The sequence below is a fragment of the Diabrotica undecimpunctata genome, chromosome 9, assembly GCF_040954645.1.
Source record: "Diabrotica undecimpunctata isolate CICGRU chromosome 9, icDiaUnde3, whole genome shotgun sequence".
In the NCBI taxonomy this organism is placed as follows: Eukaryota; Metazoa; Arthropoda; class Insecta; order Coleoptera; family Chrysomelidae; genus Diabrotica; species Diabrotica undecimpunctata.
In genome coordinates, this window is record NC_092811.1 from 32,524,180 (window position 1) to 32,545,323 (window position 21,144).

A 21,144-nucleotide genomic window follows, 5' to 3' on the forward strand; every position below is an offset into this window, starting at 1 on the left:
CAAAAGGCGGTGTGGATACTATTGACCAAATGTGTGCATCATATTCTGTAAAAAGAATAACCAGAAGATGGCCACTAATTATATTTTTTTCTCTAATGGATATGGCGGGTATCAACGCGCAGGTGTTGTTTTGTGCCAATAAAACAAATCCCAAAATATGTCGTCGAATTTTTCTAAAGAATTTAAGCTTGAGTTTAATGAAAGTACATCTTTCAGAAAGAGCGACAATGCGATATCTTCCTCAGGATATTCAAGGTTTTCTAATGAAATATAAATCATGTGAAGAACCTACTAGAACAGAAGTGCAAAGCTCTAGAAAACGTGAACGTTGTGCAATATGTCCAGGCTCAAAAAATTCCAGCACAACAGTTAGATGTGGGCTATGTAGAATATTTGTATGTAAAATGCATTCAGAAACCACAATTACCTGCGTAAAATGTAAGAACAATGAACGACAGCAATCAGAAGAAATCGAGTGAAGTAACCCGTAGGTACATGTTTTATGTTTATTATTTTATGTAACAATAAACTATTTTTGTAAATCGTGGTTGTCATTTTGTTAAAACGCACTAAGTTTGGTAAAATCAACTAAAATGTGTTTTGTGTACAAAATACACAGCGCGCCCGGTTATGAAACGGTAGTCGGCGCGCCTGCTGTAGGGTTAAGTTCTACAATGTAAATAACTCTCTTATTTACATATCGATGATTGAATCATGCTTTAGGTAAAACAATAATGATAGTCTTTTATACAACCGTAGAAAATTGTTGTGCGCGCGTATATTCCAGTGTTATGATAATTAAATCCAGTCCTGACGTGGTCGGCCGTTTTCCCGTAAGAAATATATTGCCTATCTTACCTGCACTGCATTCTAAGGTTAAACACAGACAGGGCGGCGTGCACCGCAGCGACTTTGAAAGCGATCTCTCGTCTATGGTTCTTATGTTGTGCAACACAGACGAGCCGTTATTTGTCAGCTCGCCGGTTTTATGACTTCTGGCGGCACATCAGTAATAAATATCTCTTGCTTCAACACAGACGTGTGACTGTTTTGCAACGGTTTTATTTGATTACTTTTGTGTTTGCCAAATTTTGTATATAATATTGGAGTTATAGACATCGATAAATTAATTACCGAAATTCACACACGGCCAGCAATTTGAGATATGCGCTCAAATGAATATTCGAATAAAATAGAGAAAAAACATGCTTGGGAAGCGGGTACCCACAGTTTTATTTCGGAAATGCTTTTCTGGGCCATCTTTAATTTCGGTAACTAACATTCCTTTATTTTTTCGTTCATTTACTATAGGATGTATCCAATACCTGAATTTTTTCTTCTTCTTTGATATAATATGAAGTAAACTTGCACTTATTAGGAAAAACAAATCGTCGTCACTTTCACTAGATGATTCTAGACACATCATTATACCATTCTAAACTCGACTAAATTTGACAACACCGAATACAATGGCAAAACTACTGGCACTGTTAAATCGCCTCATGTGTTTTAAGCCGCGCGGCAGCCGACGAGGCACAGACGCGGCGCAAGCAACCCTGTCTGTGTTTATCCTAACTGCGGCTTCTACTACAGTGCCTTAAATACTTTTAAAAGTATCCAGCCATTCGCATTGCATTCTGATCACAATAAAACGAGAGACAATAATTGACTTACCTGAAAATAATATAGGATCTTGTGGAATAATACCTATGCTGGATCGTAAATATTTCAAACATAAATTCTTAATATCTTCATTGTCTATTAAAATACGACCCTCAATATTATAAAGCCTAAATAATACTGAAATAATAGACGATTTTCCAGCGCCTGTACGTCCAACAATTCCAATTTTTTCTTTGCTTTTAATAGTAAAACTGTAAAATATAAATGCGGTTTTAATATTTTGCTGTTGCATTTTCGATGTTTGTAAATTTTTTAAAAGTCCTTAACTCTGTACTCTTTAAGCATGTGTGCAGAAACAGGAGAACATATGCTAAATTTATACTATATTGTAACAGAAAAATGCTTAACTTATTAAACTGTTTATTCGGGCTGTTGGGCCGTTGTCTTCTGTTGAGATTTGTTCTCGACGTTTCGCCAACACTAGGGGTTGGCATCTTCTGGAGATGTTGATGCTTCGCTTGTAAGCAGAAACTGACGACGCGTTCACACACACACACGCAGTGATCAACCCTGCCCCTAGGAACATGTGTATACCAATGTAAGAATGGGATCCACATGTCCGAAGATCAAACCGGTCACACCTCGCTAGTCGAAGTGGTACCTATCTGACCCCCAGGCTTTTCCACCACCCCTCCTCATCGTGTGACTTACGTGAGGAGGCTTATGATCTGAAATTTACTTAAGATGCCCTGGGTAATAGGACATCCTCGGTTTTTAGTGAATGTGGTTATGCCACCTAACTGTAGGGGTAGCCACATCTAGGCTTTTCTCCCTATTTACTTTACTGACTCAATTGATTTTACTCTAGCTTTACGTCGGGACTTGAGTCCCTAAAAAAAGAAAAAAGAGCGTGTGTTCCGACCATAGAGCCATCAGCCTGAGCTGATGACTCTATGTCCGGAAAAGAGTGTGTGCTCGGTCACTCAGCCGCCGATTTGGCAAAATAAATTTTGTTCTCCTCGCCGGCTGAGCACCCGAGAGGGGTCCGGCCACCAAGCCCATGCATGCCGCACATGACCTCAGTGCTCGGATTTCGCGAGTAGATCTTTCAATTCGATCTGCCTTAAGGGCCTAGTCCGCGGAGCGATATATAGAAGGCCTGGCGGGCCCCTTCTATATTTGCTATATAAGGTAAATTTACGTTAAACGGTTTAATGAAAAGTATGAATGTATCAATATGAATTTACGTTATTTAATCAGAAAACACTTTTTTTTTTTTTGTTTTTTTTTGTTTTTTTTTTTGTTTTTTTTTTGTTTTTTTTTGTGGACTTCCTTGTGGCGTCGGGACTATAAAATGCCTGGGCAACAATTCTTTCCTTTTTTCCTTAATCCTATTTGTGTGCGTGTATTGGGGTGTGCATTCCCAAGTGTATAATGCTCTCACACACCCCGGTGTATATTGGACTTATAATTACCTAAAAACCTAAAAAAGAAAAGCGTACCCTCTCGCCAGAGTTTTTTGGTGTGTTTTATGATTGACTGCATTTCTTTGTTCGTTCTTCTTGCAACCATCTTATTCTTTATTTATTCGTTCGGGTTCTCCCTATATCGAGCTATCTGTTGTTTTGGTCTTCTGTGTACCGTCCTTGTGTTTTCATTGTAGTTAGTCAGCTCTCTTAACATTCTGCTGGGGTGGTTTCTTAGTCCGTTAAAAATTTCATATGCTCTCTCGTCTAGCGTGCGTAGGATTCTTGTTTGTCCTGAGTCTCTATATACATATCTCAAGGGTACGTACCTTGGTATCTTAAGGGCATCTCTGACTATTTGATTTTGAGTAGTCTGTATCTTTTTCCTGTTTGTTTTACAGGTGTGTCCCCACGCAGCGGATGCATATGTTAGGACTGGCAGGATAATACTATTCGCAACCCTGATTTTGGTTTTAAATCGTAGTTTACTTTTCCTTCCAATAAGTGTTGAGAGCTGACTTTTCAATGCTTTGGCTTTGCGTATTTGCTGATTGATGTGCTCAGTGAACGTTAGCTTCTTATCTAGATGTACCCCTAGGTATTTAGCCTGGTTGGTCCAGTCTACTGGGGTGTTTTCGATTGTAATTTCGCGATTTGGTACACTTCTTCTGTGACTAAACATTACAGCCTGTGTTTTATCTGGATTTAGGGCTATTTTCCATTTTATGCACCATCTTTGGAATCTGTTTAGTGCTCTTTGCAGATGATTAGCTGCATGATCCGGGTTTCTCCAGCTAACAGCTATTGCTGTGTCGTCAGCGTAAAGACTCAACAGAGAGCCTGGCTCTTTTGGCGTGTCGGCCGTATAGATGGTGTACAGGTACGGCGACAGCACCGCTCCCTGAGGCACACCCGCCTCCAGGGTCCCGACTTCGGATAGGGTTGCCCCTACTCGAACTCTGAACCTTCTGTTGGCAAGATATGACGCAAGGAGGCATGTCATCGCCTCACTGTAACCAAATTCATTCATTTTATAGATGAGTCCATGGTGCCAGACTCTGTCGAAGGCTTTGCTGACGTCCAGAAAAGCTGTAGCTGTGTACATTTTTTCATTAAATCCTTTGGTGATGAATTCTGTAAGTCGTAGTACCTGTAATTCACAGGAGTGTTCGCTTCTGAACCCGAATTGAGCCTCTGGTATGGTTCCTAGCATTTGTGATTCTTCATTAAGTCTTTTTAGTATAACTCTTTCCGCTATCTTGCTTATAGATGATAATAAGCTGATAGGTCTGTAATTTTGCGGGGCATTTTGCTCTTTCCACCTATCTGGGAAATATCGTAGTTTTAGCATGTTGTTTATTATGTTAGTGATATAAACAATAGCTTTTGTTGGTAGATTTTTCAGCGCCCTATTTGTGATGTTGTCGGGTCCTGGGGCTTTTTTGGCATTTGTCATTTTTATAAGTTCCTTTATTTCTTCGGGAGATGTATGTGTAATACCTATTCTGCCCTTTTTCCTTCTAAGTCTTCTCGCTGTTCTTTCTACCTCTTCTTCAAAGTCTATGTCATCGTCGGGGTCTTCGTTGTTTCTACACGCCCTTTCTAGTTCGTCCTTCATGACTTCGGCTTTGTCGATTTCCGTATGGACAATCCCGTTTACTCCGTGTAGGGGAGGTATGGGTTTCTTGTCCTTTCGAAGGATTTTAGATAACTTCCAGAAGGCGGATTTGTTAGGATTTAGCTCATCGATATAGGAGTCCCAGCTTTCATTTCTATGATTTTGAAGTTGTTTTTTCACTTCCCTGTCTAGCTCATTTGCAATCCTTTTGTCTTCTACCATTCTTGTGCGGTAGGCTCTTCTTCTTTTCCGGTTTTTCTCTTTGATTAGGTTTTGAAGTTCTATACTTATATCCCTGAATCTTCCTTTTTGTCTTATGATTGTTTCGGTTTTGGAGCTGGCATCGATAGCATTGTTTATTGCTTGTTCTAGTTTTATTACACTGTCTTCTAGTTCTGTAATATTATTAATTGTTGGGATGTTACCGATGTTCTCGCTCACAATTCTTCTAAAGTTTGGCCAACTTGTTTTCTTTCTGTTGTGGGGCTGCAAATAGTTCAATTCTGTTGCGCCCAGGGTCAGGACGACTAGGTTATGTGTCGAATCGCCTTCATTTAGAGAGTGTATCTCGTATTGTTGACCCACGTTGTGTAGGATTGCAATGTCGAGATACGTAGGGAGTTCTCCGTGGAAACATGTCGGTTCTGTTGGTCCGATGACATATGTGTTCGGTCTGTTCTCGAGATGGTTGCAGAGATATCTTCCGTTTCGGTTGGTCGTCCTGTCAAACCAATTGGGAGATCTAGCATTTAGGTCTCCAATAATTATAGTTGGCTCTTCTGAGTTCAGTATTAGGCTCAAATCTTCGTTGAAAATCGGATCATGTGGTCTAACGTAAGCTGACACTATTTTTAGTGTTTCGTTGTTGGCCTTAAGTCGAATAATTGTGGCTTCCATTGTCACCAGTCCGTCTGGTGTTGGGATGTGCTCGTGTTCGAGTCCCCTTTTGACTAATATAGCTGTTCCTCCTGATAATGCTCTATGATCCGTTCTATAGATATCGTAGCCTGGAAATTTTGTTTTTTTCCTTTCCACTAGTTTGGTTTCTTGAAGGGCTACGATATCGAGCTCTAATCTGTTTATTATTTCATCCAGAAGGTTGATCTTTTTGAATATTCCGCCGGAATTCCATGACCCAATGCGTAGATCTTCGTTTTGGTTTGCTAACATTTTCGGACGGCTTCTCCAAATGCAGTCATCATTTTTGTTGCTTTGTCCATCATGGACATCATTTCCATCATTTTGTTATTATACTCTGTATGGAAGTTTGCGATGAGGGTAGCTGCGTCCTGTACCGACACTTCTTGTGGTTGTGCTGGAGATTCTGAGGTGGTTTCAGCGGATTTTTTCGCTGCCTGTGCGTAGCTGACTCCTTTGTTGATTGGAGCGCTGTTTATGGGTCTTCCTACCGGTCTTGTTGGGGCAGGTGTTTTCTTTTTGGGGGCCTTAGAGCATCCTCTATAATTTGCTGTGTGCGCTTCACCACAGTTTGCACATTTGGGGTCGGTTTCCCGGCTTTTCTCACAGTCGTTACTGATGTGGTTTTCTCCGCATTTTATACATCTGGATCCGCAATGGCAAGCCTTTGAGCTGTGATAGAACCCTTGACAGTTATAACACTGTAGGGTGTCTTTTGTGATTTTGAATTCATCCTCCACATAGATGCGCATGTAGCATATATCAGATATTTTTTTAATTTTTGCAACGTCTTCCTCTTTGAGGGTGACGATAAAATGTGGCAGTACTTTTTTATCAGCTTTTTTGGAGATCATATTGATCACCCTTGTTGCTTCTATTCCTTTATTGTATAGTTCGTCTTTAATTGCTACTGTGCTAGTAGTAGCAGATAGCCCTTTTATAATGACTCTTTTTAGTTTATCGCTATCTATGGGATATGCGATGAATTCTACTTTTGGACTGTGTTCTTCTAGGATGTGTACCATTCCTAGGTAATCTTTTCTGGTTTTTGTGTTAATAACAATCGATCTGCCTGATCGTGCAAACTTATTGACTGATATTATGCCTTGGTTGGCTGCTCTCTGCAGGATTTTTTGGTGTTCTCCTACAGTTTTTAGGATTATCGCCGGTGGTTTCGGCTCTTTTACTATAGGCTCCTCGCTTGTTTGCGGTGAGTCTTTTGGTACGTCGTTTTCTTTTTCAACTTGGCTATTTTTGCTCAAGTTATTTTGGGCAGTTTTCTTTTTCTGGCTTCTTTCATGAGCCTCTTTCGCAGCCTTGTTAAATTCGATTTCTTTCCGCTGATTTATTATCTGCGTCTGCTTTTCGGCGACGCTTATTTTTGTTTTCACACTACTGTCTGATTTCTCAGTAGTGGTGCCTGTCTTTTTTCCTTTTTTGTTTTGGACTTGTGTCCAACCTGCAGGTTCTTTGGTTGTTATGATTCTTTCCGGCTCTTTAGGCTTGCCTTTGCTACCGGATGGCTTTACGGGGGGAGGTGAACCGATTCCTAGTTCCACTAGCTTTATAACGTCATTATCGAGGGAGGCTTTCCACGGGTCGATTTCCATTATTGACTCTTCTTTCTCCTTGGCTGCTGTTAATGCCATTATATGTTGTACAAGTTTTTGTATCTCCTTGTCCTTTTCTTTGTTTTCGTTTCTCAGCTCAGTCATCTGAGCGAGAAGGTCTTGGATTTGTTTATTTGCCTTTTCCTCGCGGATACGGCTTTCTTCTTTAAGGGATTTGATCTGTTCCGTCAGTACATTGACCGACCTTAAAAGCTCATTGGCCTTTTCCCTTTCCGCCATTTCTCTGGCCTTTTTCTTTACTTCTTCGTCTTCCGAAGAGTCTTCTTTGGGCCTTAGCCTTTTCATTTTCTTGCCGATTTCGGGCTCGGCTTCATTTTTGGAGACGTTGTCCACGGCGGGTTGTGTCTCTACTACAGTTGGGGGTGGGGCTTCGCGCGATTCTGCAGCTGGGCTCGGCTCTTCGTCGATGGCGTCCATCGTATTGATATCGTCATCGGTGTCGATTTCGCTTTTTTCTTCCTCCGACTCGGGCAGATAGGAGTCATCGTCAGATATTACGATTTCTATGTCGTCGATCGCGGGATTAGTCGATTTAATACATTTATTATATAGCTCGATCGAGCTGTCAACAGAGGGGTTTGATGATTCGGCTAAATCATTCTCTTCTTCTTCTTGTGTTGTCACCTGCGTGACAACACTTTCTGGGGGGGGGGAATATCACTCATATTGCCGTAAGGCAGTGAACAAATAGTTCATAAGATATAAGAAAATTCTACTTAGACGACTCTGTTTTTTTTTCCACCGACTGACCGCTGTCAGTACGGCTTACTGGGTGCCGTCCCAGGTACCTCGCGGTAGTTCACTCCCTGTATTCACAGTGAGGGATCCTCTTCCTGTTTCTCACACCTCAGGAGCAGGGGCCGTTTCTGTCCGACCTTGTCAAATGTCAAGGCCTTACAGTGTCAAAATGTGTTCGTTTTGGGAAGCGGAGAACATCGAATACTATTTGAAGAAACACAGATGCTGGACAAAACTTCACAGTACTACCCACGGTTATATCGGGAAGCGGTGGAAATATACAAGCACCCAAACAATTTCAATAGGATAGAAGAAGGACTAAAAATCAACAAAACATGGATACCAGTATTAAAATCCACAAACGCCCTTCCCGCCAAACACGGAGATAGAAAAGCTACTATAAACAACGACACGCCCCCTCAAGCCGAAACCAGTGGAGGGGAGGCGAGTGGGAATTATAAATATTGCCTCCGTAGTACAACGCGTCGTCAGTTTCTGCTTACAAGCGAAGCATCAACATCTCCAGAAGATGCCAACCCCTAGTGTTGGCGAAACGTCGAGAACAAATCTCAACAGAAGACAACGGCCCAACAGCCCGAATAAACAGTTTAATAAGTTAGACGATGGCCGTGAAAGCCTAACGCAATTTATCAGAAAAATGCTTGTTAATGTAACAGGAATCTAAATTGAATTTTACCAAAAATAATATATTATAATTTACTACTCGTATTTTTACTGAAGAAATCAAAACGTCCAAATAAACTTATCTTAAAATAAAATTAAAGATCCCTAAGCGAAGAGAATCAACATTTATACAACAACCTGGTAAAAGATAAAGTATCTTTATTATGGGTGCTGCGTCATGAAGGGGTGGATGAGAATGAACGAGCATATTTGTTGGCAAAACAAGGCTCGAGAGACCTTCTGAGAGACCCAAAACCATTCTGTTGCATCACTTATGATGCTACAAAAAAGAAGGTTTAGAAAATAATCAAGAATCGGACCGTTATCTAAATAAAAACTTATAAATAAAAAAAGTGAGTTTGATTCACCATTCCATAAAAGAGTCCGAAGACATTTAAAAGATCTGCTATTCCAAATTCCTGACCTCTTTCCTTCAAATGAAAATCTCCAGCTTGATTAATCTTGATGCTCGTAATCAATACGACACTACTTCTTCTTCTTCGTCTGCAGGTACCATCTCCGCTACGGATGTTGGCAATCATCATAGCTATTTTAATTTTTGAGGCAGTAGCTCTTAAAAGTTGTTTTGAGCTGCATCCAAACCATTCTCTCAGGTTCTTGAACCATGAAATTTGTCTTCTTCCGATGCTTCTTCTGCCATCTATCTTTCCTTGCATTATGAGTCGCAGGATGCCATACTTCTCGCCCCGCATCACATGTCCCAGATACTGTAGCTTTCTTTCTTTAATTGTTAGTTCAACTTCCTTCTCTTTACCTATTCTTCTCAGTACTTCATTGTTCGTAACTCTATCTACCCAGGAAACTCTCATAATTCTTCTATAGGTCCATATTTCAAAGGCGTTAAGTCGTCTCATTGCGTCTAGATTTAACGTCCATGATTCCACTCCATAGTATGGTACACTGTATACGTAATATTTTGTTAGGCGTACTTTAAGAGCTAATGTTAGATATTTGCCACATAGGACCTTTTTCATTTTCATAAAATTAGAACGTGCTTTTTCGATTCTGACTTTGATTTCTGCAGTGTAGTCATTATTTTCTATTATAAGTGTTCCTACGACACTACTACAATATCACAAATCAGAGACATCACTCAATGTAATCCGACAGTCTTTTTTAAAAGAACTCAAGACTTGCGGGGAAAATTTTTCCATTCATGCAAATGACTCTAAACATAAAAACATTTGCCCCTTCACATTCCTCTTTCCAATTAACATTAATTTTAGCCAACTCTATATACACAGCAGAAATTATATATGCAATATTACAAGCCCTCATTCATATCAAAAGTACAAACCATTCTTCTTCCATTGGAAATGGAAATGGGCCGGACCCGTCACCCGAATCAGTGATGAAAGGTAGACGAAAAGATTGCTTGAGTGGAGGCCAAGGTTAGACAAAAGAATTAGAGGAAGACCCCCTACACGTTGGACTGACGATCTCAAGAACATGTCAAGAAATTGGATGAAAGGTACTAAAGATAGAGCACAATAGACAAAAATGAGGGAGGCCTATGTCCAGCAGTGGACGCAAAGGGCTGGTTGTTGATGATGATACTAAGAACCCTATATTCTTACTGGTCAAGAAAGAACCTAAAGCCTTACTAGAATCTGGTTCCGAGGTCAAATTTATATGGGTTCCATCTCACATTGTTACTCTCACAAGGTAGTGAAAAAGCAGACCTACAAGCAATAGAAGCTACCAAAAACGATTATACAATAATAGTGTCAGAGACTATTTCCAGTGATATAAAACAATTCATCAAAGAAAAAGTGATCAGTGCGTGCCAAAATAAGTGGGACTTAACAGAATCTAAAAAATTAAAAGAAATTAAATAGAGAGTGAAATCGTGGCGCCTAGTAAACCTTAAAAAAGAGCTCACCAAGTCAAAATTTCTTGACTTTGATTGGTCATACCAATATTACGCATAAGTACCTAATGACTAAAGAAGACATTCCAGTGTGTGAATATTATCAAGTCAGCATTACTGTTAAAGACTTCCTAACATAATGTGGAAAATAAACAGTAAACAGACAAAATAACAATGATTCCAGTGATTTAAAACTAGTATTAGGTAAACATTTAAATACCAAAAACTGAATAAGCTTTCTTGAAGGTTCATCTTTATGTAATTTAATATAAATGTCGCTAATAATCCAGGTAGTTAAAGCATCTATTGTTTGTAAATAAAAAAATACATGTTTTAACTATGCAATAAGTATAAAGAATTAGCCGAAGGTAGATATATAATCACTGAAATAAACATTAGATGCCTGTGGTGGACAGGACATGTACGCAGAGCAAATAAAGGCTACTTTACACGACGCATTTAATCGGTGAAGCCCAAGTGAATCAGACGAAGAAGTAGGTCAATTTGAGATAAAAGGATGGTATAGATGAGGATGACAGAAAGATCGGTATTGTCAACAGGCAAAAAACTGCATAAAATAAGACAGAATAAAGGAATCAGCTTAGCAATGAGGCTCGATACAGGCCGTAGCAACAAGGATGATAATGATGACATTTAAAAGGAGTTTATGAATAAAAAAGCATATGTCATCACAAAAACTATTAAAACTATTAAAAACCTCAATATTTGGATAATTTAGTCAGAGAGAGAAAAAATATGCGTCATGTATGCCTGACTGGTTATGCAAGGAAAGATACAACTGTCTTGACTTTATTTTAGAGAGGCTTGGTTGTCGCTCAATAGAATTCTAGAAACACGTCTAATAAATGATGATGATTTCTACCATCTGCAAGAAGAAGTAACCTGAAGAGTATATTTCTGGTTCTAAGTATATTATGTTTCTTATAATACCTATAATTTCTAATATACTCAGTGACATTAGAAGTGTTACACCCAGAAGGAATCATTTTTTGAACTTAATTTTTTGGCAACATGGTAGATTTACATCAAGAATGAAACGATAACGTTGTCAAGAATTTTTATTAACAAGTAATCAAAAAAAAAAAAACTAATAATGTGTTTGGCGACCCCGTAGCTGAATACGCTCCTGTATGCGTCTAGGCATGGAAAAAATGAAATGTTCAATGTCTACTTGTGGCACCTCGTTCCAAGCAACTTAAAATTCATGTATTAACTGTGCCAGAGTCTGTGCAGGATGGTGCAAAGTGGACAGTCTCCTTCCCATCATATCCCATACATGTTCGATAGGATTTAAATCCGGAACACGGAGCGGCCGTGGCAACACATTAACGCCACCTTCTTGGAAAAAGTCCATAGTTTGATGAGCAATATGGGGACGCACGTTGTGTTGCTGAAAAAGGACGTCTCGACGGCTGTCGAGATAAGGCAGTAAACTGGTTTGTAAGATGTCTTCAACATAACGCGCAGCTGTGATATTGCCTAGAATAAACACAAATGGTGATCGGTTACCATACTCAATAGCCCCTCAATCTATTACTCCAACTGTCCTGTATACGTGCCTCTCAACAGCAAACCCGATATCTCGACGTTCTCCATGGCGGAGTCTTATCATCCTACGACCATTATGCATTCCTAAACAGAATCGTGATTCATCGCTGAATGCTACATTACGCCATTCTGACACCCAATGCTGCCGTTCTCTGTACCAATTCAAACGTTGATGACCGTGGTCCGCAGTCTAAGGAAGCACTAGTCATGGGCGGAATGAAACCAGTCCAAAGGCTCGAATACGACGGTATAGTGTACGCATACTAACAGGTCTACCTACTACTCCAAACCATTGGTCAGCAGTTTGAAGCGCAGTAGCAAAACGGTCTCGCAGAGCTAGTAATCTAAAGCGCCTATCTTGACGCTCTGTGGTACGCCTTGGTTGACCAGTTGGTCTTCTTCGTGTTCCTCTACCTTAGTTTGTCCACACACGACAGACACGCATAGCCGTCATTGCCGTACAATTAACACGAGGGCCAATTTCGCGATACGACAAACCCATATCTTTATACGCAATAATTCTACCCCTGTCAAAATCGCTAAAGTGGTGGTAATTATGGTTTATTCGAACTCGATGCATTTGCTTACACTGAATACAATTAGACTGAGGAACAATAACTAAAAATTTCTATACGTACCGGTTTTCACAAGTCGGTCTCTCACAAAAAAATTTAGAAGATAAAACTTTATATTTACAAAAAGTAGGAGAGATAACCAGTAGGAGAGAGACCACTGGTATTGTTATCATAGCATGTTTTAAATATAGTCATTCTGTTGCCAAAAAATTAAGTTCAAGAAATTGCTCCTTCTGGGTGTAACACTTCTAATGCCACTGAGTATATTTGGTTCAACTGACTTATTTTCAATGCATTTATTACGTTCAAACTTGTTACACAAGTTGATTTTTAATTTTTATAGCAATGATATTAAGGAACAACATGGCATAATAAAAAGAAACTCAAATCTTCACTAGGAAGACACTTACCTAATATTTTTTAATACTTTTTGCTCTGATGTATTGTAAACTAAAGAGACGTTTTCGTATTTTATTTCTCCAAACGATGGCCAATTTGTCAATGTACGTCCTTGCAATTTATCTTCAGATTCAATGTCAGTATATTCCAAAACTCTTTCTATACCTGTCATATTATTTTCTATTTCTGTGTATTGCCTAATAACGTACTGTAGAAGACCCGTAAGCAACATAGCTTGAGTTATTGCTAACCCAACGTCACCAGCTTTAGCATCTAAAACATAATATATAGCTAAATATTTATTAATATTATAGGCTGAAAAAACATAATGTCCGATAAGAATGAATACTTAAGTCAAGTACAGTAGAGCGTCGATTATCCGAACAGCTGGTTATCCGATCTCCTGACCTATCACTTAAACACTCGACTGAAAATACCCAAACGTATAAATATAACCATTTTGTTCTTTCTATGAAAGATAAATACTAGATTAATAAACGATTAGAGGAAGATAAATCTGAAACCAAGTTATCCAATGAATACAAAGTTGGTAATTCTACCATTACGGATATAAAAAAACAGAAGAAGTGCATAAGTAACTTTATGATCTTTTGTGTATTTATTGAAGCACAGACTAACAGAACAGCTATTTATTTACTTATAAAACGGTTACATATAATTCAATTGATAATATAGCAGCGTGGACATTCTGAGCTGCTCATCGACATAACATAAACTCACCTAAGCCTGTCTAATTTTTCCGAAGTGTCTACTGTTCCGATGCAGGATTAATATATAACATGTACTAGCTTGATTCTTCATACGGATCCACAAGTCGTAAAACGATGAAACTGTGAAAGTGGTTTTCTGAAAAGATCCCGGGGAGAACCTATTGCTGGTCTGATTCTATGGAAAAGCAGCTCAGTTTAACGAAAAACCCGGAAAACTGTCAAATTTTAAAGCAAGCACCGGCTGGTGTTAAACGATTTAAGTCGAGACATGACAATCGTGAGTTTCAAATACAATAAGAAAAACTGTCTGATTCATCAGCAGTAGATTAATTCAAAATCAAACTTAGGAAGTTCGAAAAATTTTATAATGCAGACGGAACTGTGCTCAAATGGAAAGTTTGGCCACGAACAACTTTTTCGTTCCGTTGTGAATTAGTGGCATCTGGATCTAAAATAAATAGAGATCGTATCACTGCCTTAGCTTGTGCTAGCTTCTACTCTCAGTTACCGATTGCCCATGCCAGTCAATGGTAAAAGCAAGAAACGACGTTGTTTTAAACACTTCAAGATGTTTGCGATGTCTGTCTTTTACACTTCGCAAAAGAGTGCTTGGATGGATAGTACAATTATTATGGCATGGTTTATAGAAATTTTTATAATCTTTGTTAGAGCCCATTAGTTAAAAAGTGGTAAAATAAAGAAATCATGATTGCTTCTTGATAATATCCCAACTTATCCATCATGTGACATCTTAAATGAAAAAGACCATTTTATAAAAGTCTTGCTTCTTCCACTTAATGGTGACTTCATTATTATAGCCCATGGATCAAGGTATTGTTCAGGTTTTCAATATTATAGAAGCAGGTAATCTGCAGCATTGTTTACTCTATTCACTTGATCTTTTACTTCTGTTTCGAGCTTTCCGTAGCTAGGTAATGTAATTAGAGATATTTAAACTCCATTACTTTTCTATTATCTGACCTTCCAGCTCCAATTTACATATTAGTAAATTTGCTGTTATAACCATGCATTTTGTCTTTTTTGGGGAAATTACCATGTTAAATTTTTTTGGCGGTTATATAAAATTAGTGCAGTGTACGTTGTTGATCATCTTCACTCTGAGAGAGTAGTATTGCGTGGTCTGGATATTTCATCCATAATCAGGTTGAGCAACAGAGGACTCAGGGACTCTCTCTGTCTTATCCCATTGCCAGCTTCAATACAGTCAGTTAGTTCTTCTTCTACTTTAACTTTTATTGTGTTGTTGTGGTAGATATTTCCGATCGTTTTGATTATTCCCAGAAGCATCTTTCTTATAATATAGCATCGGTGCATGATCTCCCTGACATAAAACCTTGTCGTTCTTTTGGTAGTGTTATAATTTCATTTAATTTTTTTGTTATTACTTTGTCTGTTAATTTTAGTGTTATGTTTAATGAATTAAGAGGTATTAGGATGCTCGATCTCCACTCTTGAAGAATTCTGTGTTGTTTTATTATTTTTTGGATTAGTTCATAGTTGTTTGGTTAGATCTGATCATTCTTACTTTAGGAGTTCGTTCAGTATTCTGTTCTTTCCTGGTGGTTTTCTTTTGTTTAATTTCCTTAATGCTTTCTTTACCTTTTCCTCTTCAATATTTCTTTTTTCGTTTATCGTCACCTCTGGTGTTGGTGGTTTATTATAGTTAACTTTAGGAAATAGGGATCAAAAGTAGTCTGCTTATGTTTCCTTCTAAATGTGTTTCGTTTTTATTAGTTTGTTCATTTTTTTCTTTGTCCTCTGATCATTATCCATATTTCTTTTTGTGTTTCATAGAAGTCGTGTTCCATCTGTTTTTAGAAGTTCTGTTAGTATTCCTTTTTATTTGTCTAACTAACGTATTCATGTCATTTTTGTTTCGTTTATAGTGGTTGTATGACTGTTGTGTTTGTTGTGTTCTGTATTGCAAAAAAGATTTCTTCTTTTCTTCACATTTTGTCTTCACTTTCTCTCTAAACCATGGGGTTTTCATTTTTGGTATATTATTGTTCGATACGTGATAAGTGATAAGTGATCCTAATGCTCCGTTAATTATGTTGTTTTTGACTTTTGCCTAGCTTTTTTCGAGGCTATTGTTCTCTAATACTTTAATTCCAACGATCTTCTCTAATATTCTTTTTCTGCATAAGTATATCGTGGATTCTGTTATTTAGTCCTTCGACTTTAATTTTTGATTTTGTTGGCGTCGCTCTCTTGGGAGTGAAGTATTTCATGATGATTCCACCCAAGAACTGAAACACAGAGTTACACAAGATACAGCACCAATTTCTCCGGATACGGTTAAAAAGTCTTAGATAAATTTTCATTCAGAATAAATTTCCGTCACGAAAGACAAGATGGTCATACTAAACACCACTTTTAATATTTTTCTCCAGGTGCTTCATGTTTATATAGCAATATTAATTACAAATTCAAATTTTTTCCAATTTCTACGTATTATAATTCAATAAATGGTCAATATTGACCATTAACAGATTATAATATGTTATCCGTATATCTCAGAAACTGTACATTTGGAAACGTCTCAAATATAAAATAATAAATCGCTTGTCCATCTAATATACATAACCAAAATTTTGTTACTATATCGTACAGGGTGTAGTATATATCTTTGTTTTTATACTTTCACATTATATATGTGTGTTTTATCAATTATCGAAAAGCGTTTGATAAAATAAACTATGACGAATTGATAGAAATAATAAATTCACTTATCTAGACAGCAGAGACCGCCATATAATAAACAATATCTATTACAAACAAACTGTTTAGAAGACAACATAAACATAGAGGGATGCGACAGGGATGCATACTGTTACCATTATTATTTAATATACATTCAGAGTACATTATGAACCTAGGGATAAATAATATAGATGGAGGAATATTAATAAATAGAGAAAGACTGAACCATATAAAATAAGCTGGAACTTGTCATTATTGCAGAGAGTCTAAAAGGTCTGTAGACGCTTGTTTCCAGGAAGCGGAAGTAAGTAGGAGATTTAAGCTTGATTTTAACATAAAAAAATGCGTGGGTAGAAGCAAATATAGGATAGCATCGTGAAAATGATTAGTTAACCAACAACTTAGATCACAAAGGGTATATTAGAAAATATTACCATAAACCATTACAAATATCTTGGCCAATGATTAACTACAATATTGACCCAGAACAAGCAATCCACTATATCTTAATATTTTGTTCATTATTCTTTCTAAGTCTTCCAAGTTGTCGGCTATTATGACTGTATCGTCGGCATACCTAACGTTGTTAATTAAACTTCCGTTCACTTTTATGCCGACTATCTTGTTTACCAAAGCTTCTTGAATGATTTCTTTAGAATAAGCATTAAACAATAACGGCGACAGTATGCAACCTTGTCTGACCCCTCTACTTATCTCCACTTCTTCTGACACCTCTCTTCCAATTTTCACATTTGATCGTTGGCTGTAGTATAAATTTGATATCAATGTTACATCCCTCACATCCAGATTCTTGTTTTTGAGTACTTCTATAAGTCCGTCATCTTTTACCTTATTGAATACCTTGTTGTAGTCTATAAAGCATAGGTACATAAAGATCTCGATTAACATCCAAACATCTTTGGGTCAGCACGTTAATAGAAAATAGTAGAAATGATAATTTCTCAAGCTAGAGATAGTTTTTTTGAGATTGAGAAACTAAGATTGAAATTTGTAAAATGCTTGGTTTGGTCTGTTGTTTTCTATGGCGTCAAAGACTGGACTCTAAATATAGATAATGAATAAGTACGACGCATTTTAAATTGCAATGTGAGTTGACCAGGAATTTTAAAAAGTTCTTGGACTGTTAAAAAATTGAAGAATTTCTACATAGACTAAATAGAGCAAAACAACTATTGAAAACTATTAAATAAGAAAACCAGTCATTTGGGTCATTTGATGAGTAATTAAAAGTGCTATATTCATCAATTGATAATTAAGGGTAAAATAGAGGGGAAACGAGGTATTGAAAGAAAAAAATTATCCTATTTGCTTACTATTAAAAACCGTACAGGACTAGGCTTCGAAAAACTTATGTGTATAGCTGAAAGCAGATAATTTTTACCTCCATAACTGCTAACCTCCAATGATGGAGACGGCATAAGGGGAGGAAGTAATAATTTGATAGACATTTATTTCGAAACTAATTATTTTGGTACATTCACCTACCTGTATCAAAACAAACAAACTTTATTACTATGGCAGCAAAAAATGAAGTAGATACCATATCCATAATAAAGCCGTAGAACCTAATGGCGCACGCCATCATATAAGAAGTTGATGTATAATGGTCTAGGTGTTGATCAAATTCTGAAATAAGTAATGGCTGCTTCTCGAACGCTCGAACTGCCGTCAGGCCTTCAAGCGTTGCATTTAAATATCCAATCATTGGACTTCTAGCTAAAAACAACAAAAACCTATATGAAAAGATAAATCATATCTCAAAATCTATTATATAAAAATAAATCTCTATTTTCCAATACCACGCCATTAGTAGAGAACGACTTTCCCGAGTTTATTTTTTTCTAGTACTGTGTAGAAGGTTTTTAAGGCCAGAAAATTTAGAAAAATTCCAAATAAAATTGAAAATTTTATTATTTTAAATCTTATAGATGATTAATCAAGCTAAAATGAAATTAAAAATCTGATGCAATTGTAACAAAATAAAATAGGAAAAGTAACAATTTTATTTTCACATACAAACAGCAATATACTCCTTTGGGTTGTTCTTACTAAAACTCTGGCTATCTTCAAGTTTATTTACTTTAATACATGTGTCCGGTTTTAGGTTGGTTTAAACATTTTCGCATTAAAGTCGCCCATAATTATTGTGTACTATGCTGGTGTGGCATGTAACGCTGTTTCTAGGTCCTCATAAAAGTTTTCAATTTTTTTATCCAAGTGGGTAATTGTTGGAGCATATGTCTGAATTACTTTAAGGTTATATCTTGCATTTAGTTTGAAGATGAGATATACAATCCTGGGGCTTATGCTGATAATTTCAACTATATATTTTTTTATTTCTAATATAGCTTCTATAGATCATTTTAAAATTAAATATTTAAAATTTATGATTCAGTTATACTATCTAATTCAAATCTAGGTTCATTAAGTGAAACTGATCTAGGTGGGACTGTCTTGAAAGTTCTACGTAAATTTGGTTGTGATATCGTATGTCTTCGAGGCGCTGGATGAGGTTGGATGCAGGAACATTCTTTTGCCTTTGTTTTGTTTTTTGGCTCTTTTGGTATTCCGAAGATATTTGACTACCTTCCACATAATGACAATCAACATAACAATGAATATAATTACTAGTCCTGTAGTTAAATGAGGAATCCACTGATGATTGGCAATAGTTTTACACGTGTGTTCGGATATGTCTTGGTCCAACTACTCTGTCTGTACTATAGCACTATAGTACTATATTTGGCAACTCCTTACCTTCCCGAATGTCTATATTATGTCTGGAGATATTGATCTGTTTTATTATTAGCCTTTGCATAATGTCTACAATGGGGCTGACGGGATTCTTTAAGTAACTTCCAATTGCTATTTCCAATCCATTATTGGATGCGAGTAATTTAATAATCCGGGTCTGAACAACGCGTTATGGTAACAGCTTTATAAAACTCGTTTGATTTATTATATGTTCAGATCGAGAACCATCGCACATTATAGCTAAATTTATAGCGTATGCTGAAATGACTAGCCAGAGGTTCGGTGTGATCATTTTTAACCAACTGGCTTACTTTGTCATGTACTCTACTATATTGCAGGTGATGAGAGTTCTATCATATAATTCATTTAAGATAGAGTTCGGCTGAGTATCCATATTATTGATTGTCATAGGTGAACATGCCAACTCTCCTTTGTTTAATTCTATACACCTTTCTTTATTTTGATATGTCACTTCAAAATAGTGTAAATTATTATAATCTACTGCAAGCAGATTCCTTGGGACTAACAACGTGCGAACAACGCCACTTGTCACCAACAACGGAAGAGCTGTGACTCTAAGTAGGTTGTATCTAGTTTTGTCAATTATTAGGAAATAGCCAATAATGACGATGTCTCCTTTTTCATTTTGTATTTATTTGTATTTATTATTAGCTGCCTTCTTATATTTACTTCTTGTGAAAGGAACTTTGTAGCATTCAACATAATTGACTCTATTTGTCCGGGTTTTATAATATCTATGAAGTATCCATGATTGTAATGGAGGTTTAGTATTTGTTCGTATGTGTTCGTATATTCTCTTGCATATTCCATTGCACGGTCATAGGCCGCTTCCACTTTCAGTCTCATGTACTCTTTTTCCAATGTGTCAGCTCTATATGAGACATCACTTGGGTCTTTAGATATTTTCTTGGTTCCTTTTATTAGTGCTTCTCGGGACCTATTTATATGTCCATTTATTCTTTCTTCTTTAGAATTAATCGAAGCTATTGTTTGTAACATCATCTTCGTCTGATGTTTTGAATTCTTTATTATTTCCTTCTGATTTTCGTCCAAGGAATCGATGTCCCTTTATCCTTCATTATTTACTCCAAATAATGATGTGATAACTGTTCCTAGAAGTCCCCTTTTCGGCCTTCTTTTAATTTCTAGAGATTATACTAGTGTTGCCCAAATGCAAGAACAAGACGAGACTTAGACAGTCTTGGTCTTGGTCTTGCGCCAATACACCTGGTCTTGGTCTTGGTCTTGGTATTGCACTCCCGGTCTTAGTCTTGGTCTTGGTCTTGCAGCCAGAGTCTTGCAAGTCTTGCAGTTACCCATTAGCCTATTGCTATTTATTAAACGTTACTTTAGATCTTAGAACAACGTAACAGAGTAAGTACATTTTAATCTTGAATTAACATAGCCATAATAAAGACTAACCAAATTCATAAATGTCTTAAACAACTGACACCGGGTGGGGTTTGAAGGCACGATCTAAGCTATCCGTGCCTATGCTCTAACTAACTCAGCTATCTACCAGGCCCCACGGAAGTCAATCTGTTTCTTAATAAATGTTTGCATTTACTAAGCTAACATGTGCTAAAACATGGTTGAAATACAAATAAAGTAAATTAATGACATAAACATGCCTGTATTTTAAAGAACATTATCTGTCTAGAAAGGGATTGATGGACATGATGGGCAAAAAATCCACATACATGTATTAAGGGCACAGATTTTTTAAGTGATAAGATAACAAACTATAATCCACTTATTAAAGCAAAATAAATGTTTTTACC

The 21,144-nt window shown here is 37.1% G+C and overlaps 1 protein-coding gene across 1 annotated transcript in view; it reads right to left on the reverse strand.

Annotated features, from left to right (window-relative positions):
* The window catches only part of LOC140449784 (ATP-binding cassette sub-family C member 4-like), a 104,302-nt gene that overhangs the window by 30,564 nt on the left and 52,594 nt on the right, over positions 1–21,144 (reverse strand). Inside the window, exons 9-11 of the mRNA XM_072543129.1 lie at positions 18,074–18,304; positions 13,124–13,385; positions 1,675–1,874 (exon numbers count right to left, since the gene is read on the reverse strand). Coding sequence (XP_072399230.1) covers positions 1,675–1,874; positions 13,124–13,385; positions 18,074–18,304 — 693 coding nt within the window. The remainder of the gene's footprint in view (positions 1–1,674; positions 1,875–13,123; positions 13,386–18,073; positions 18,305–21,144) is intronic.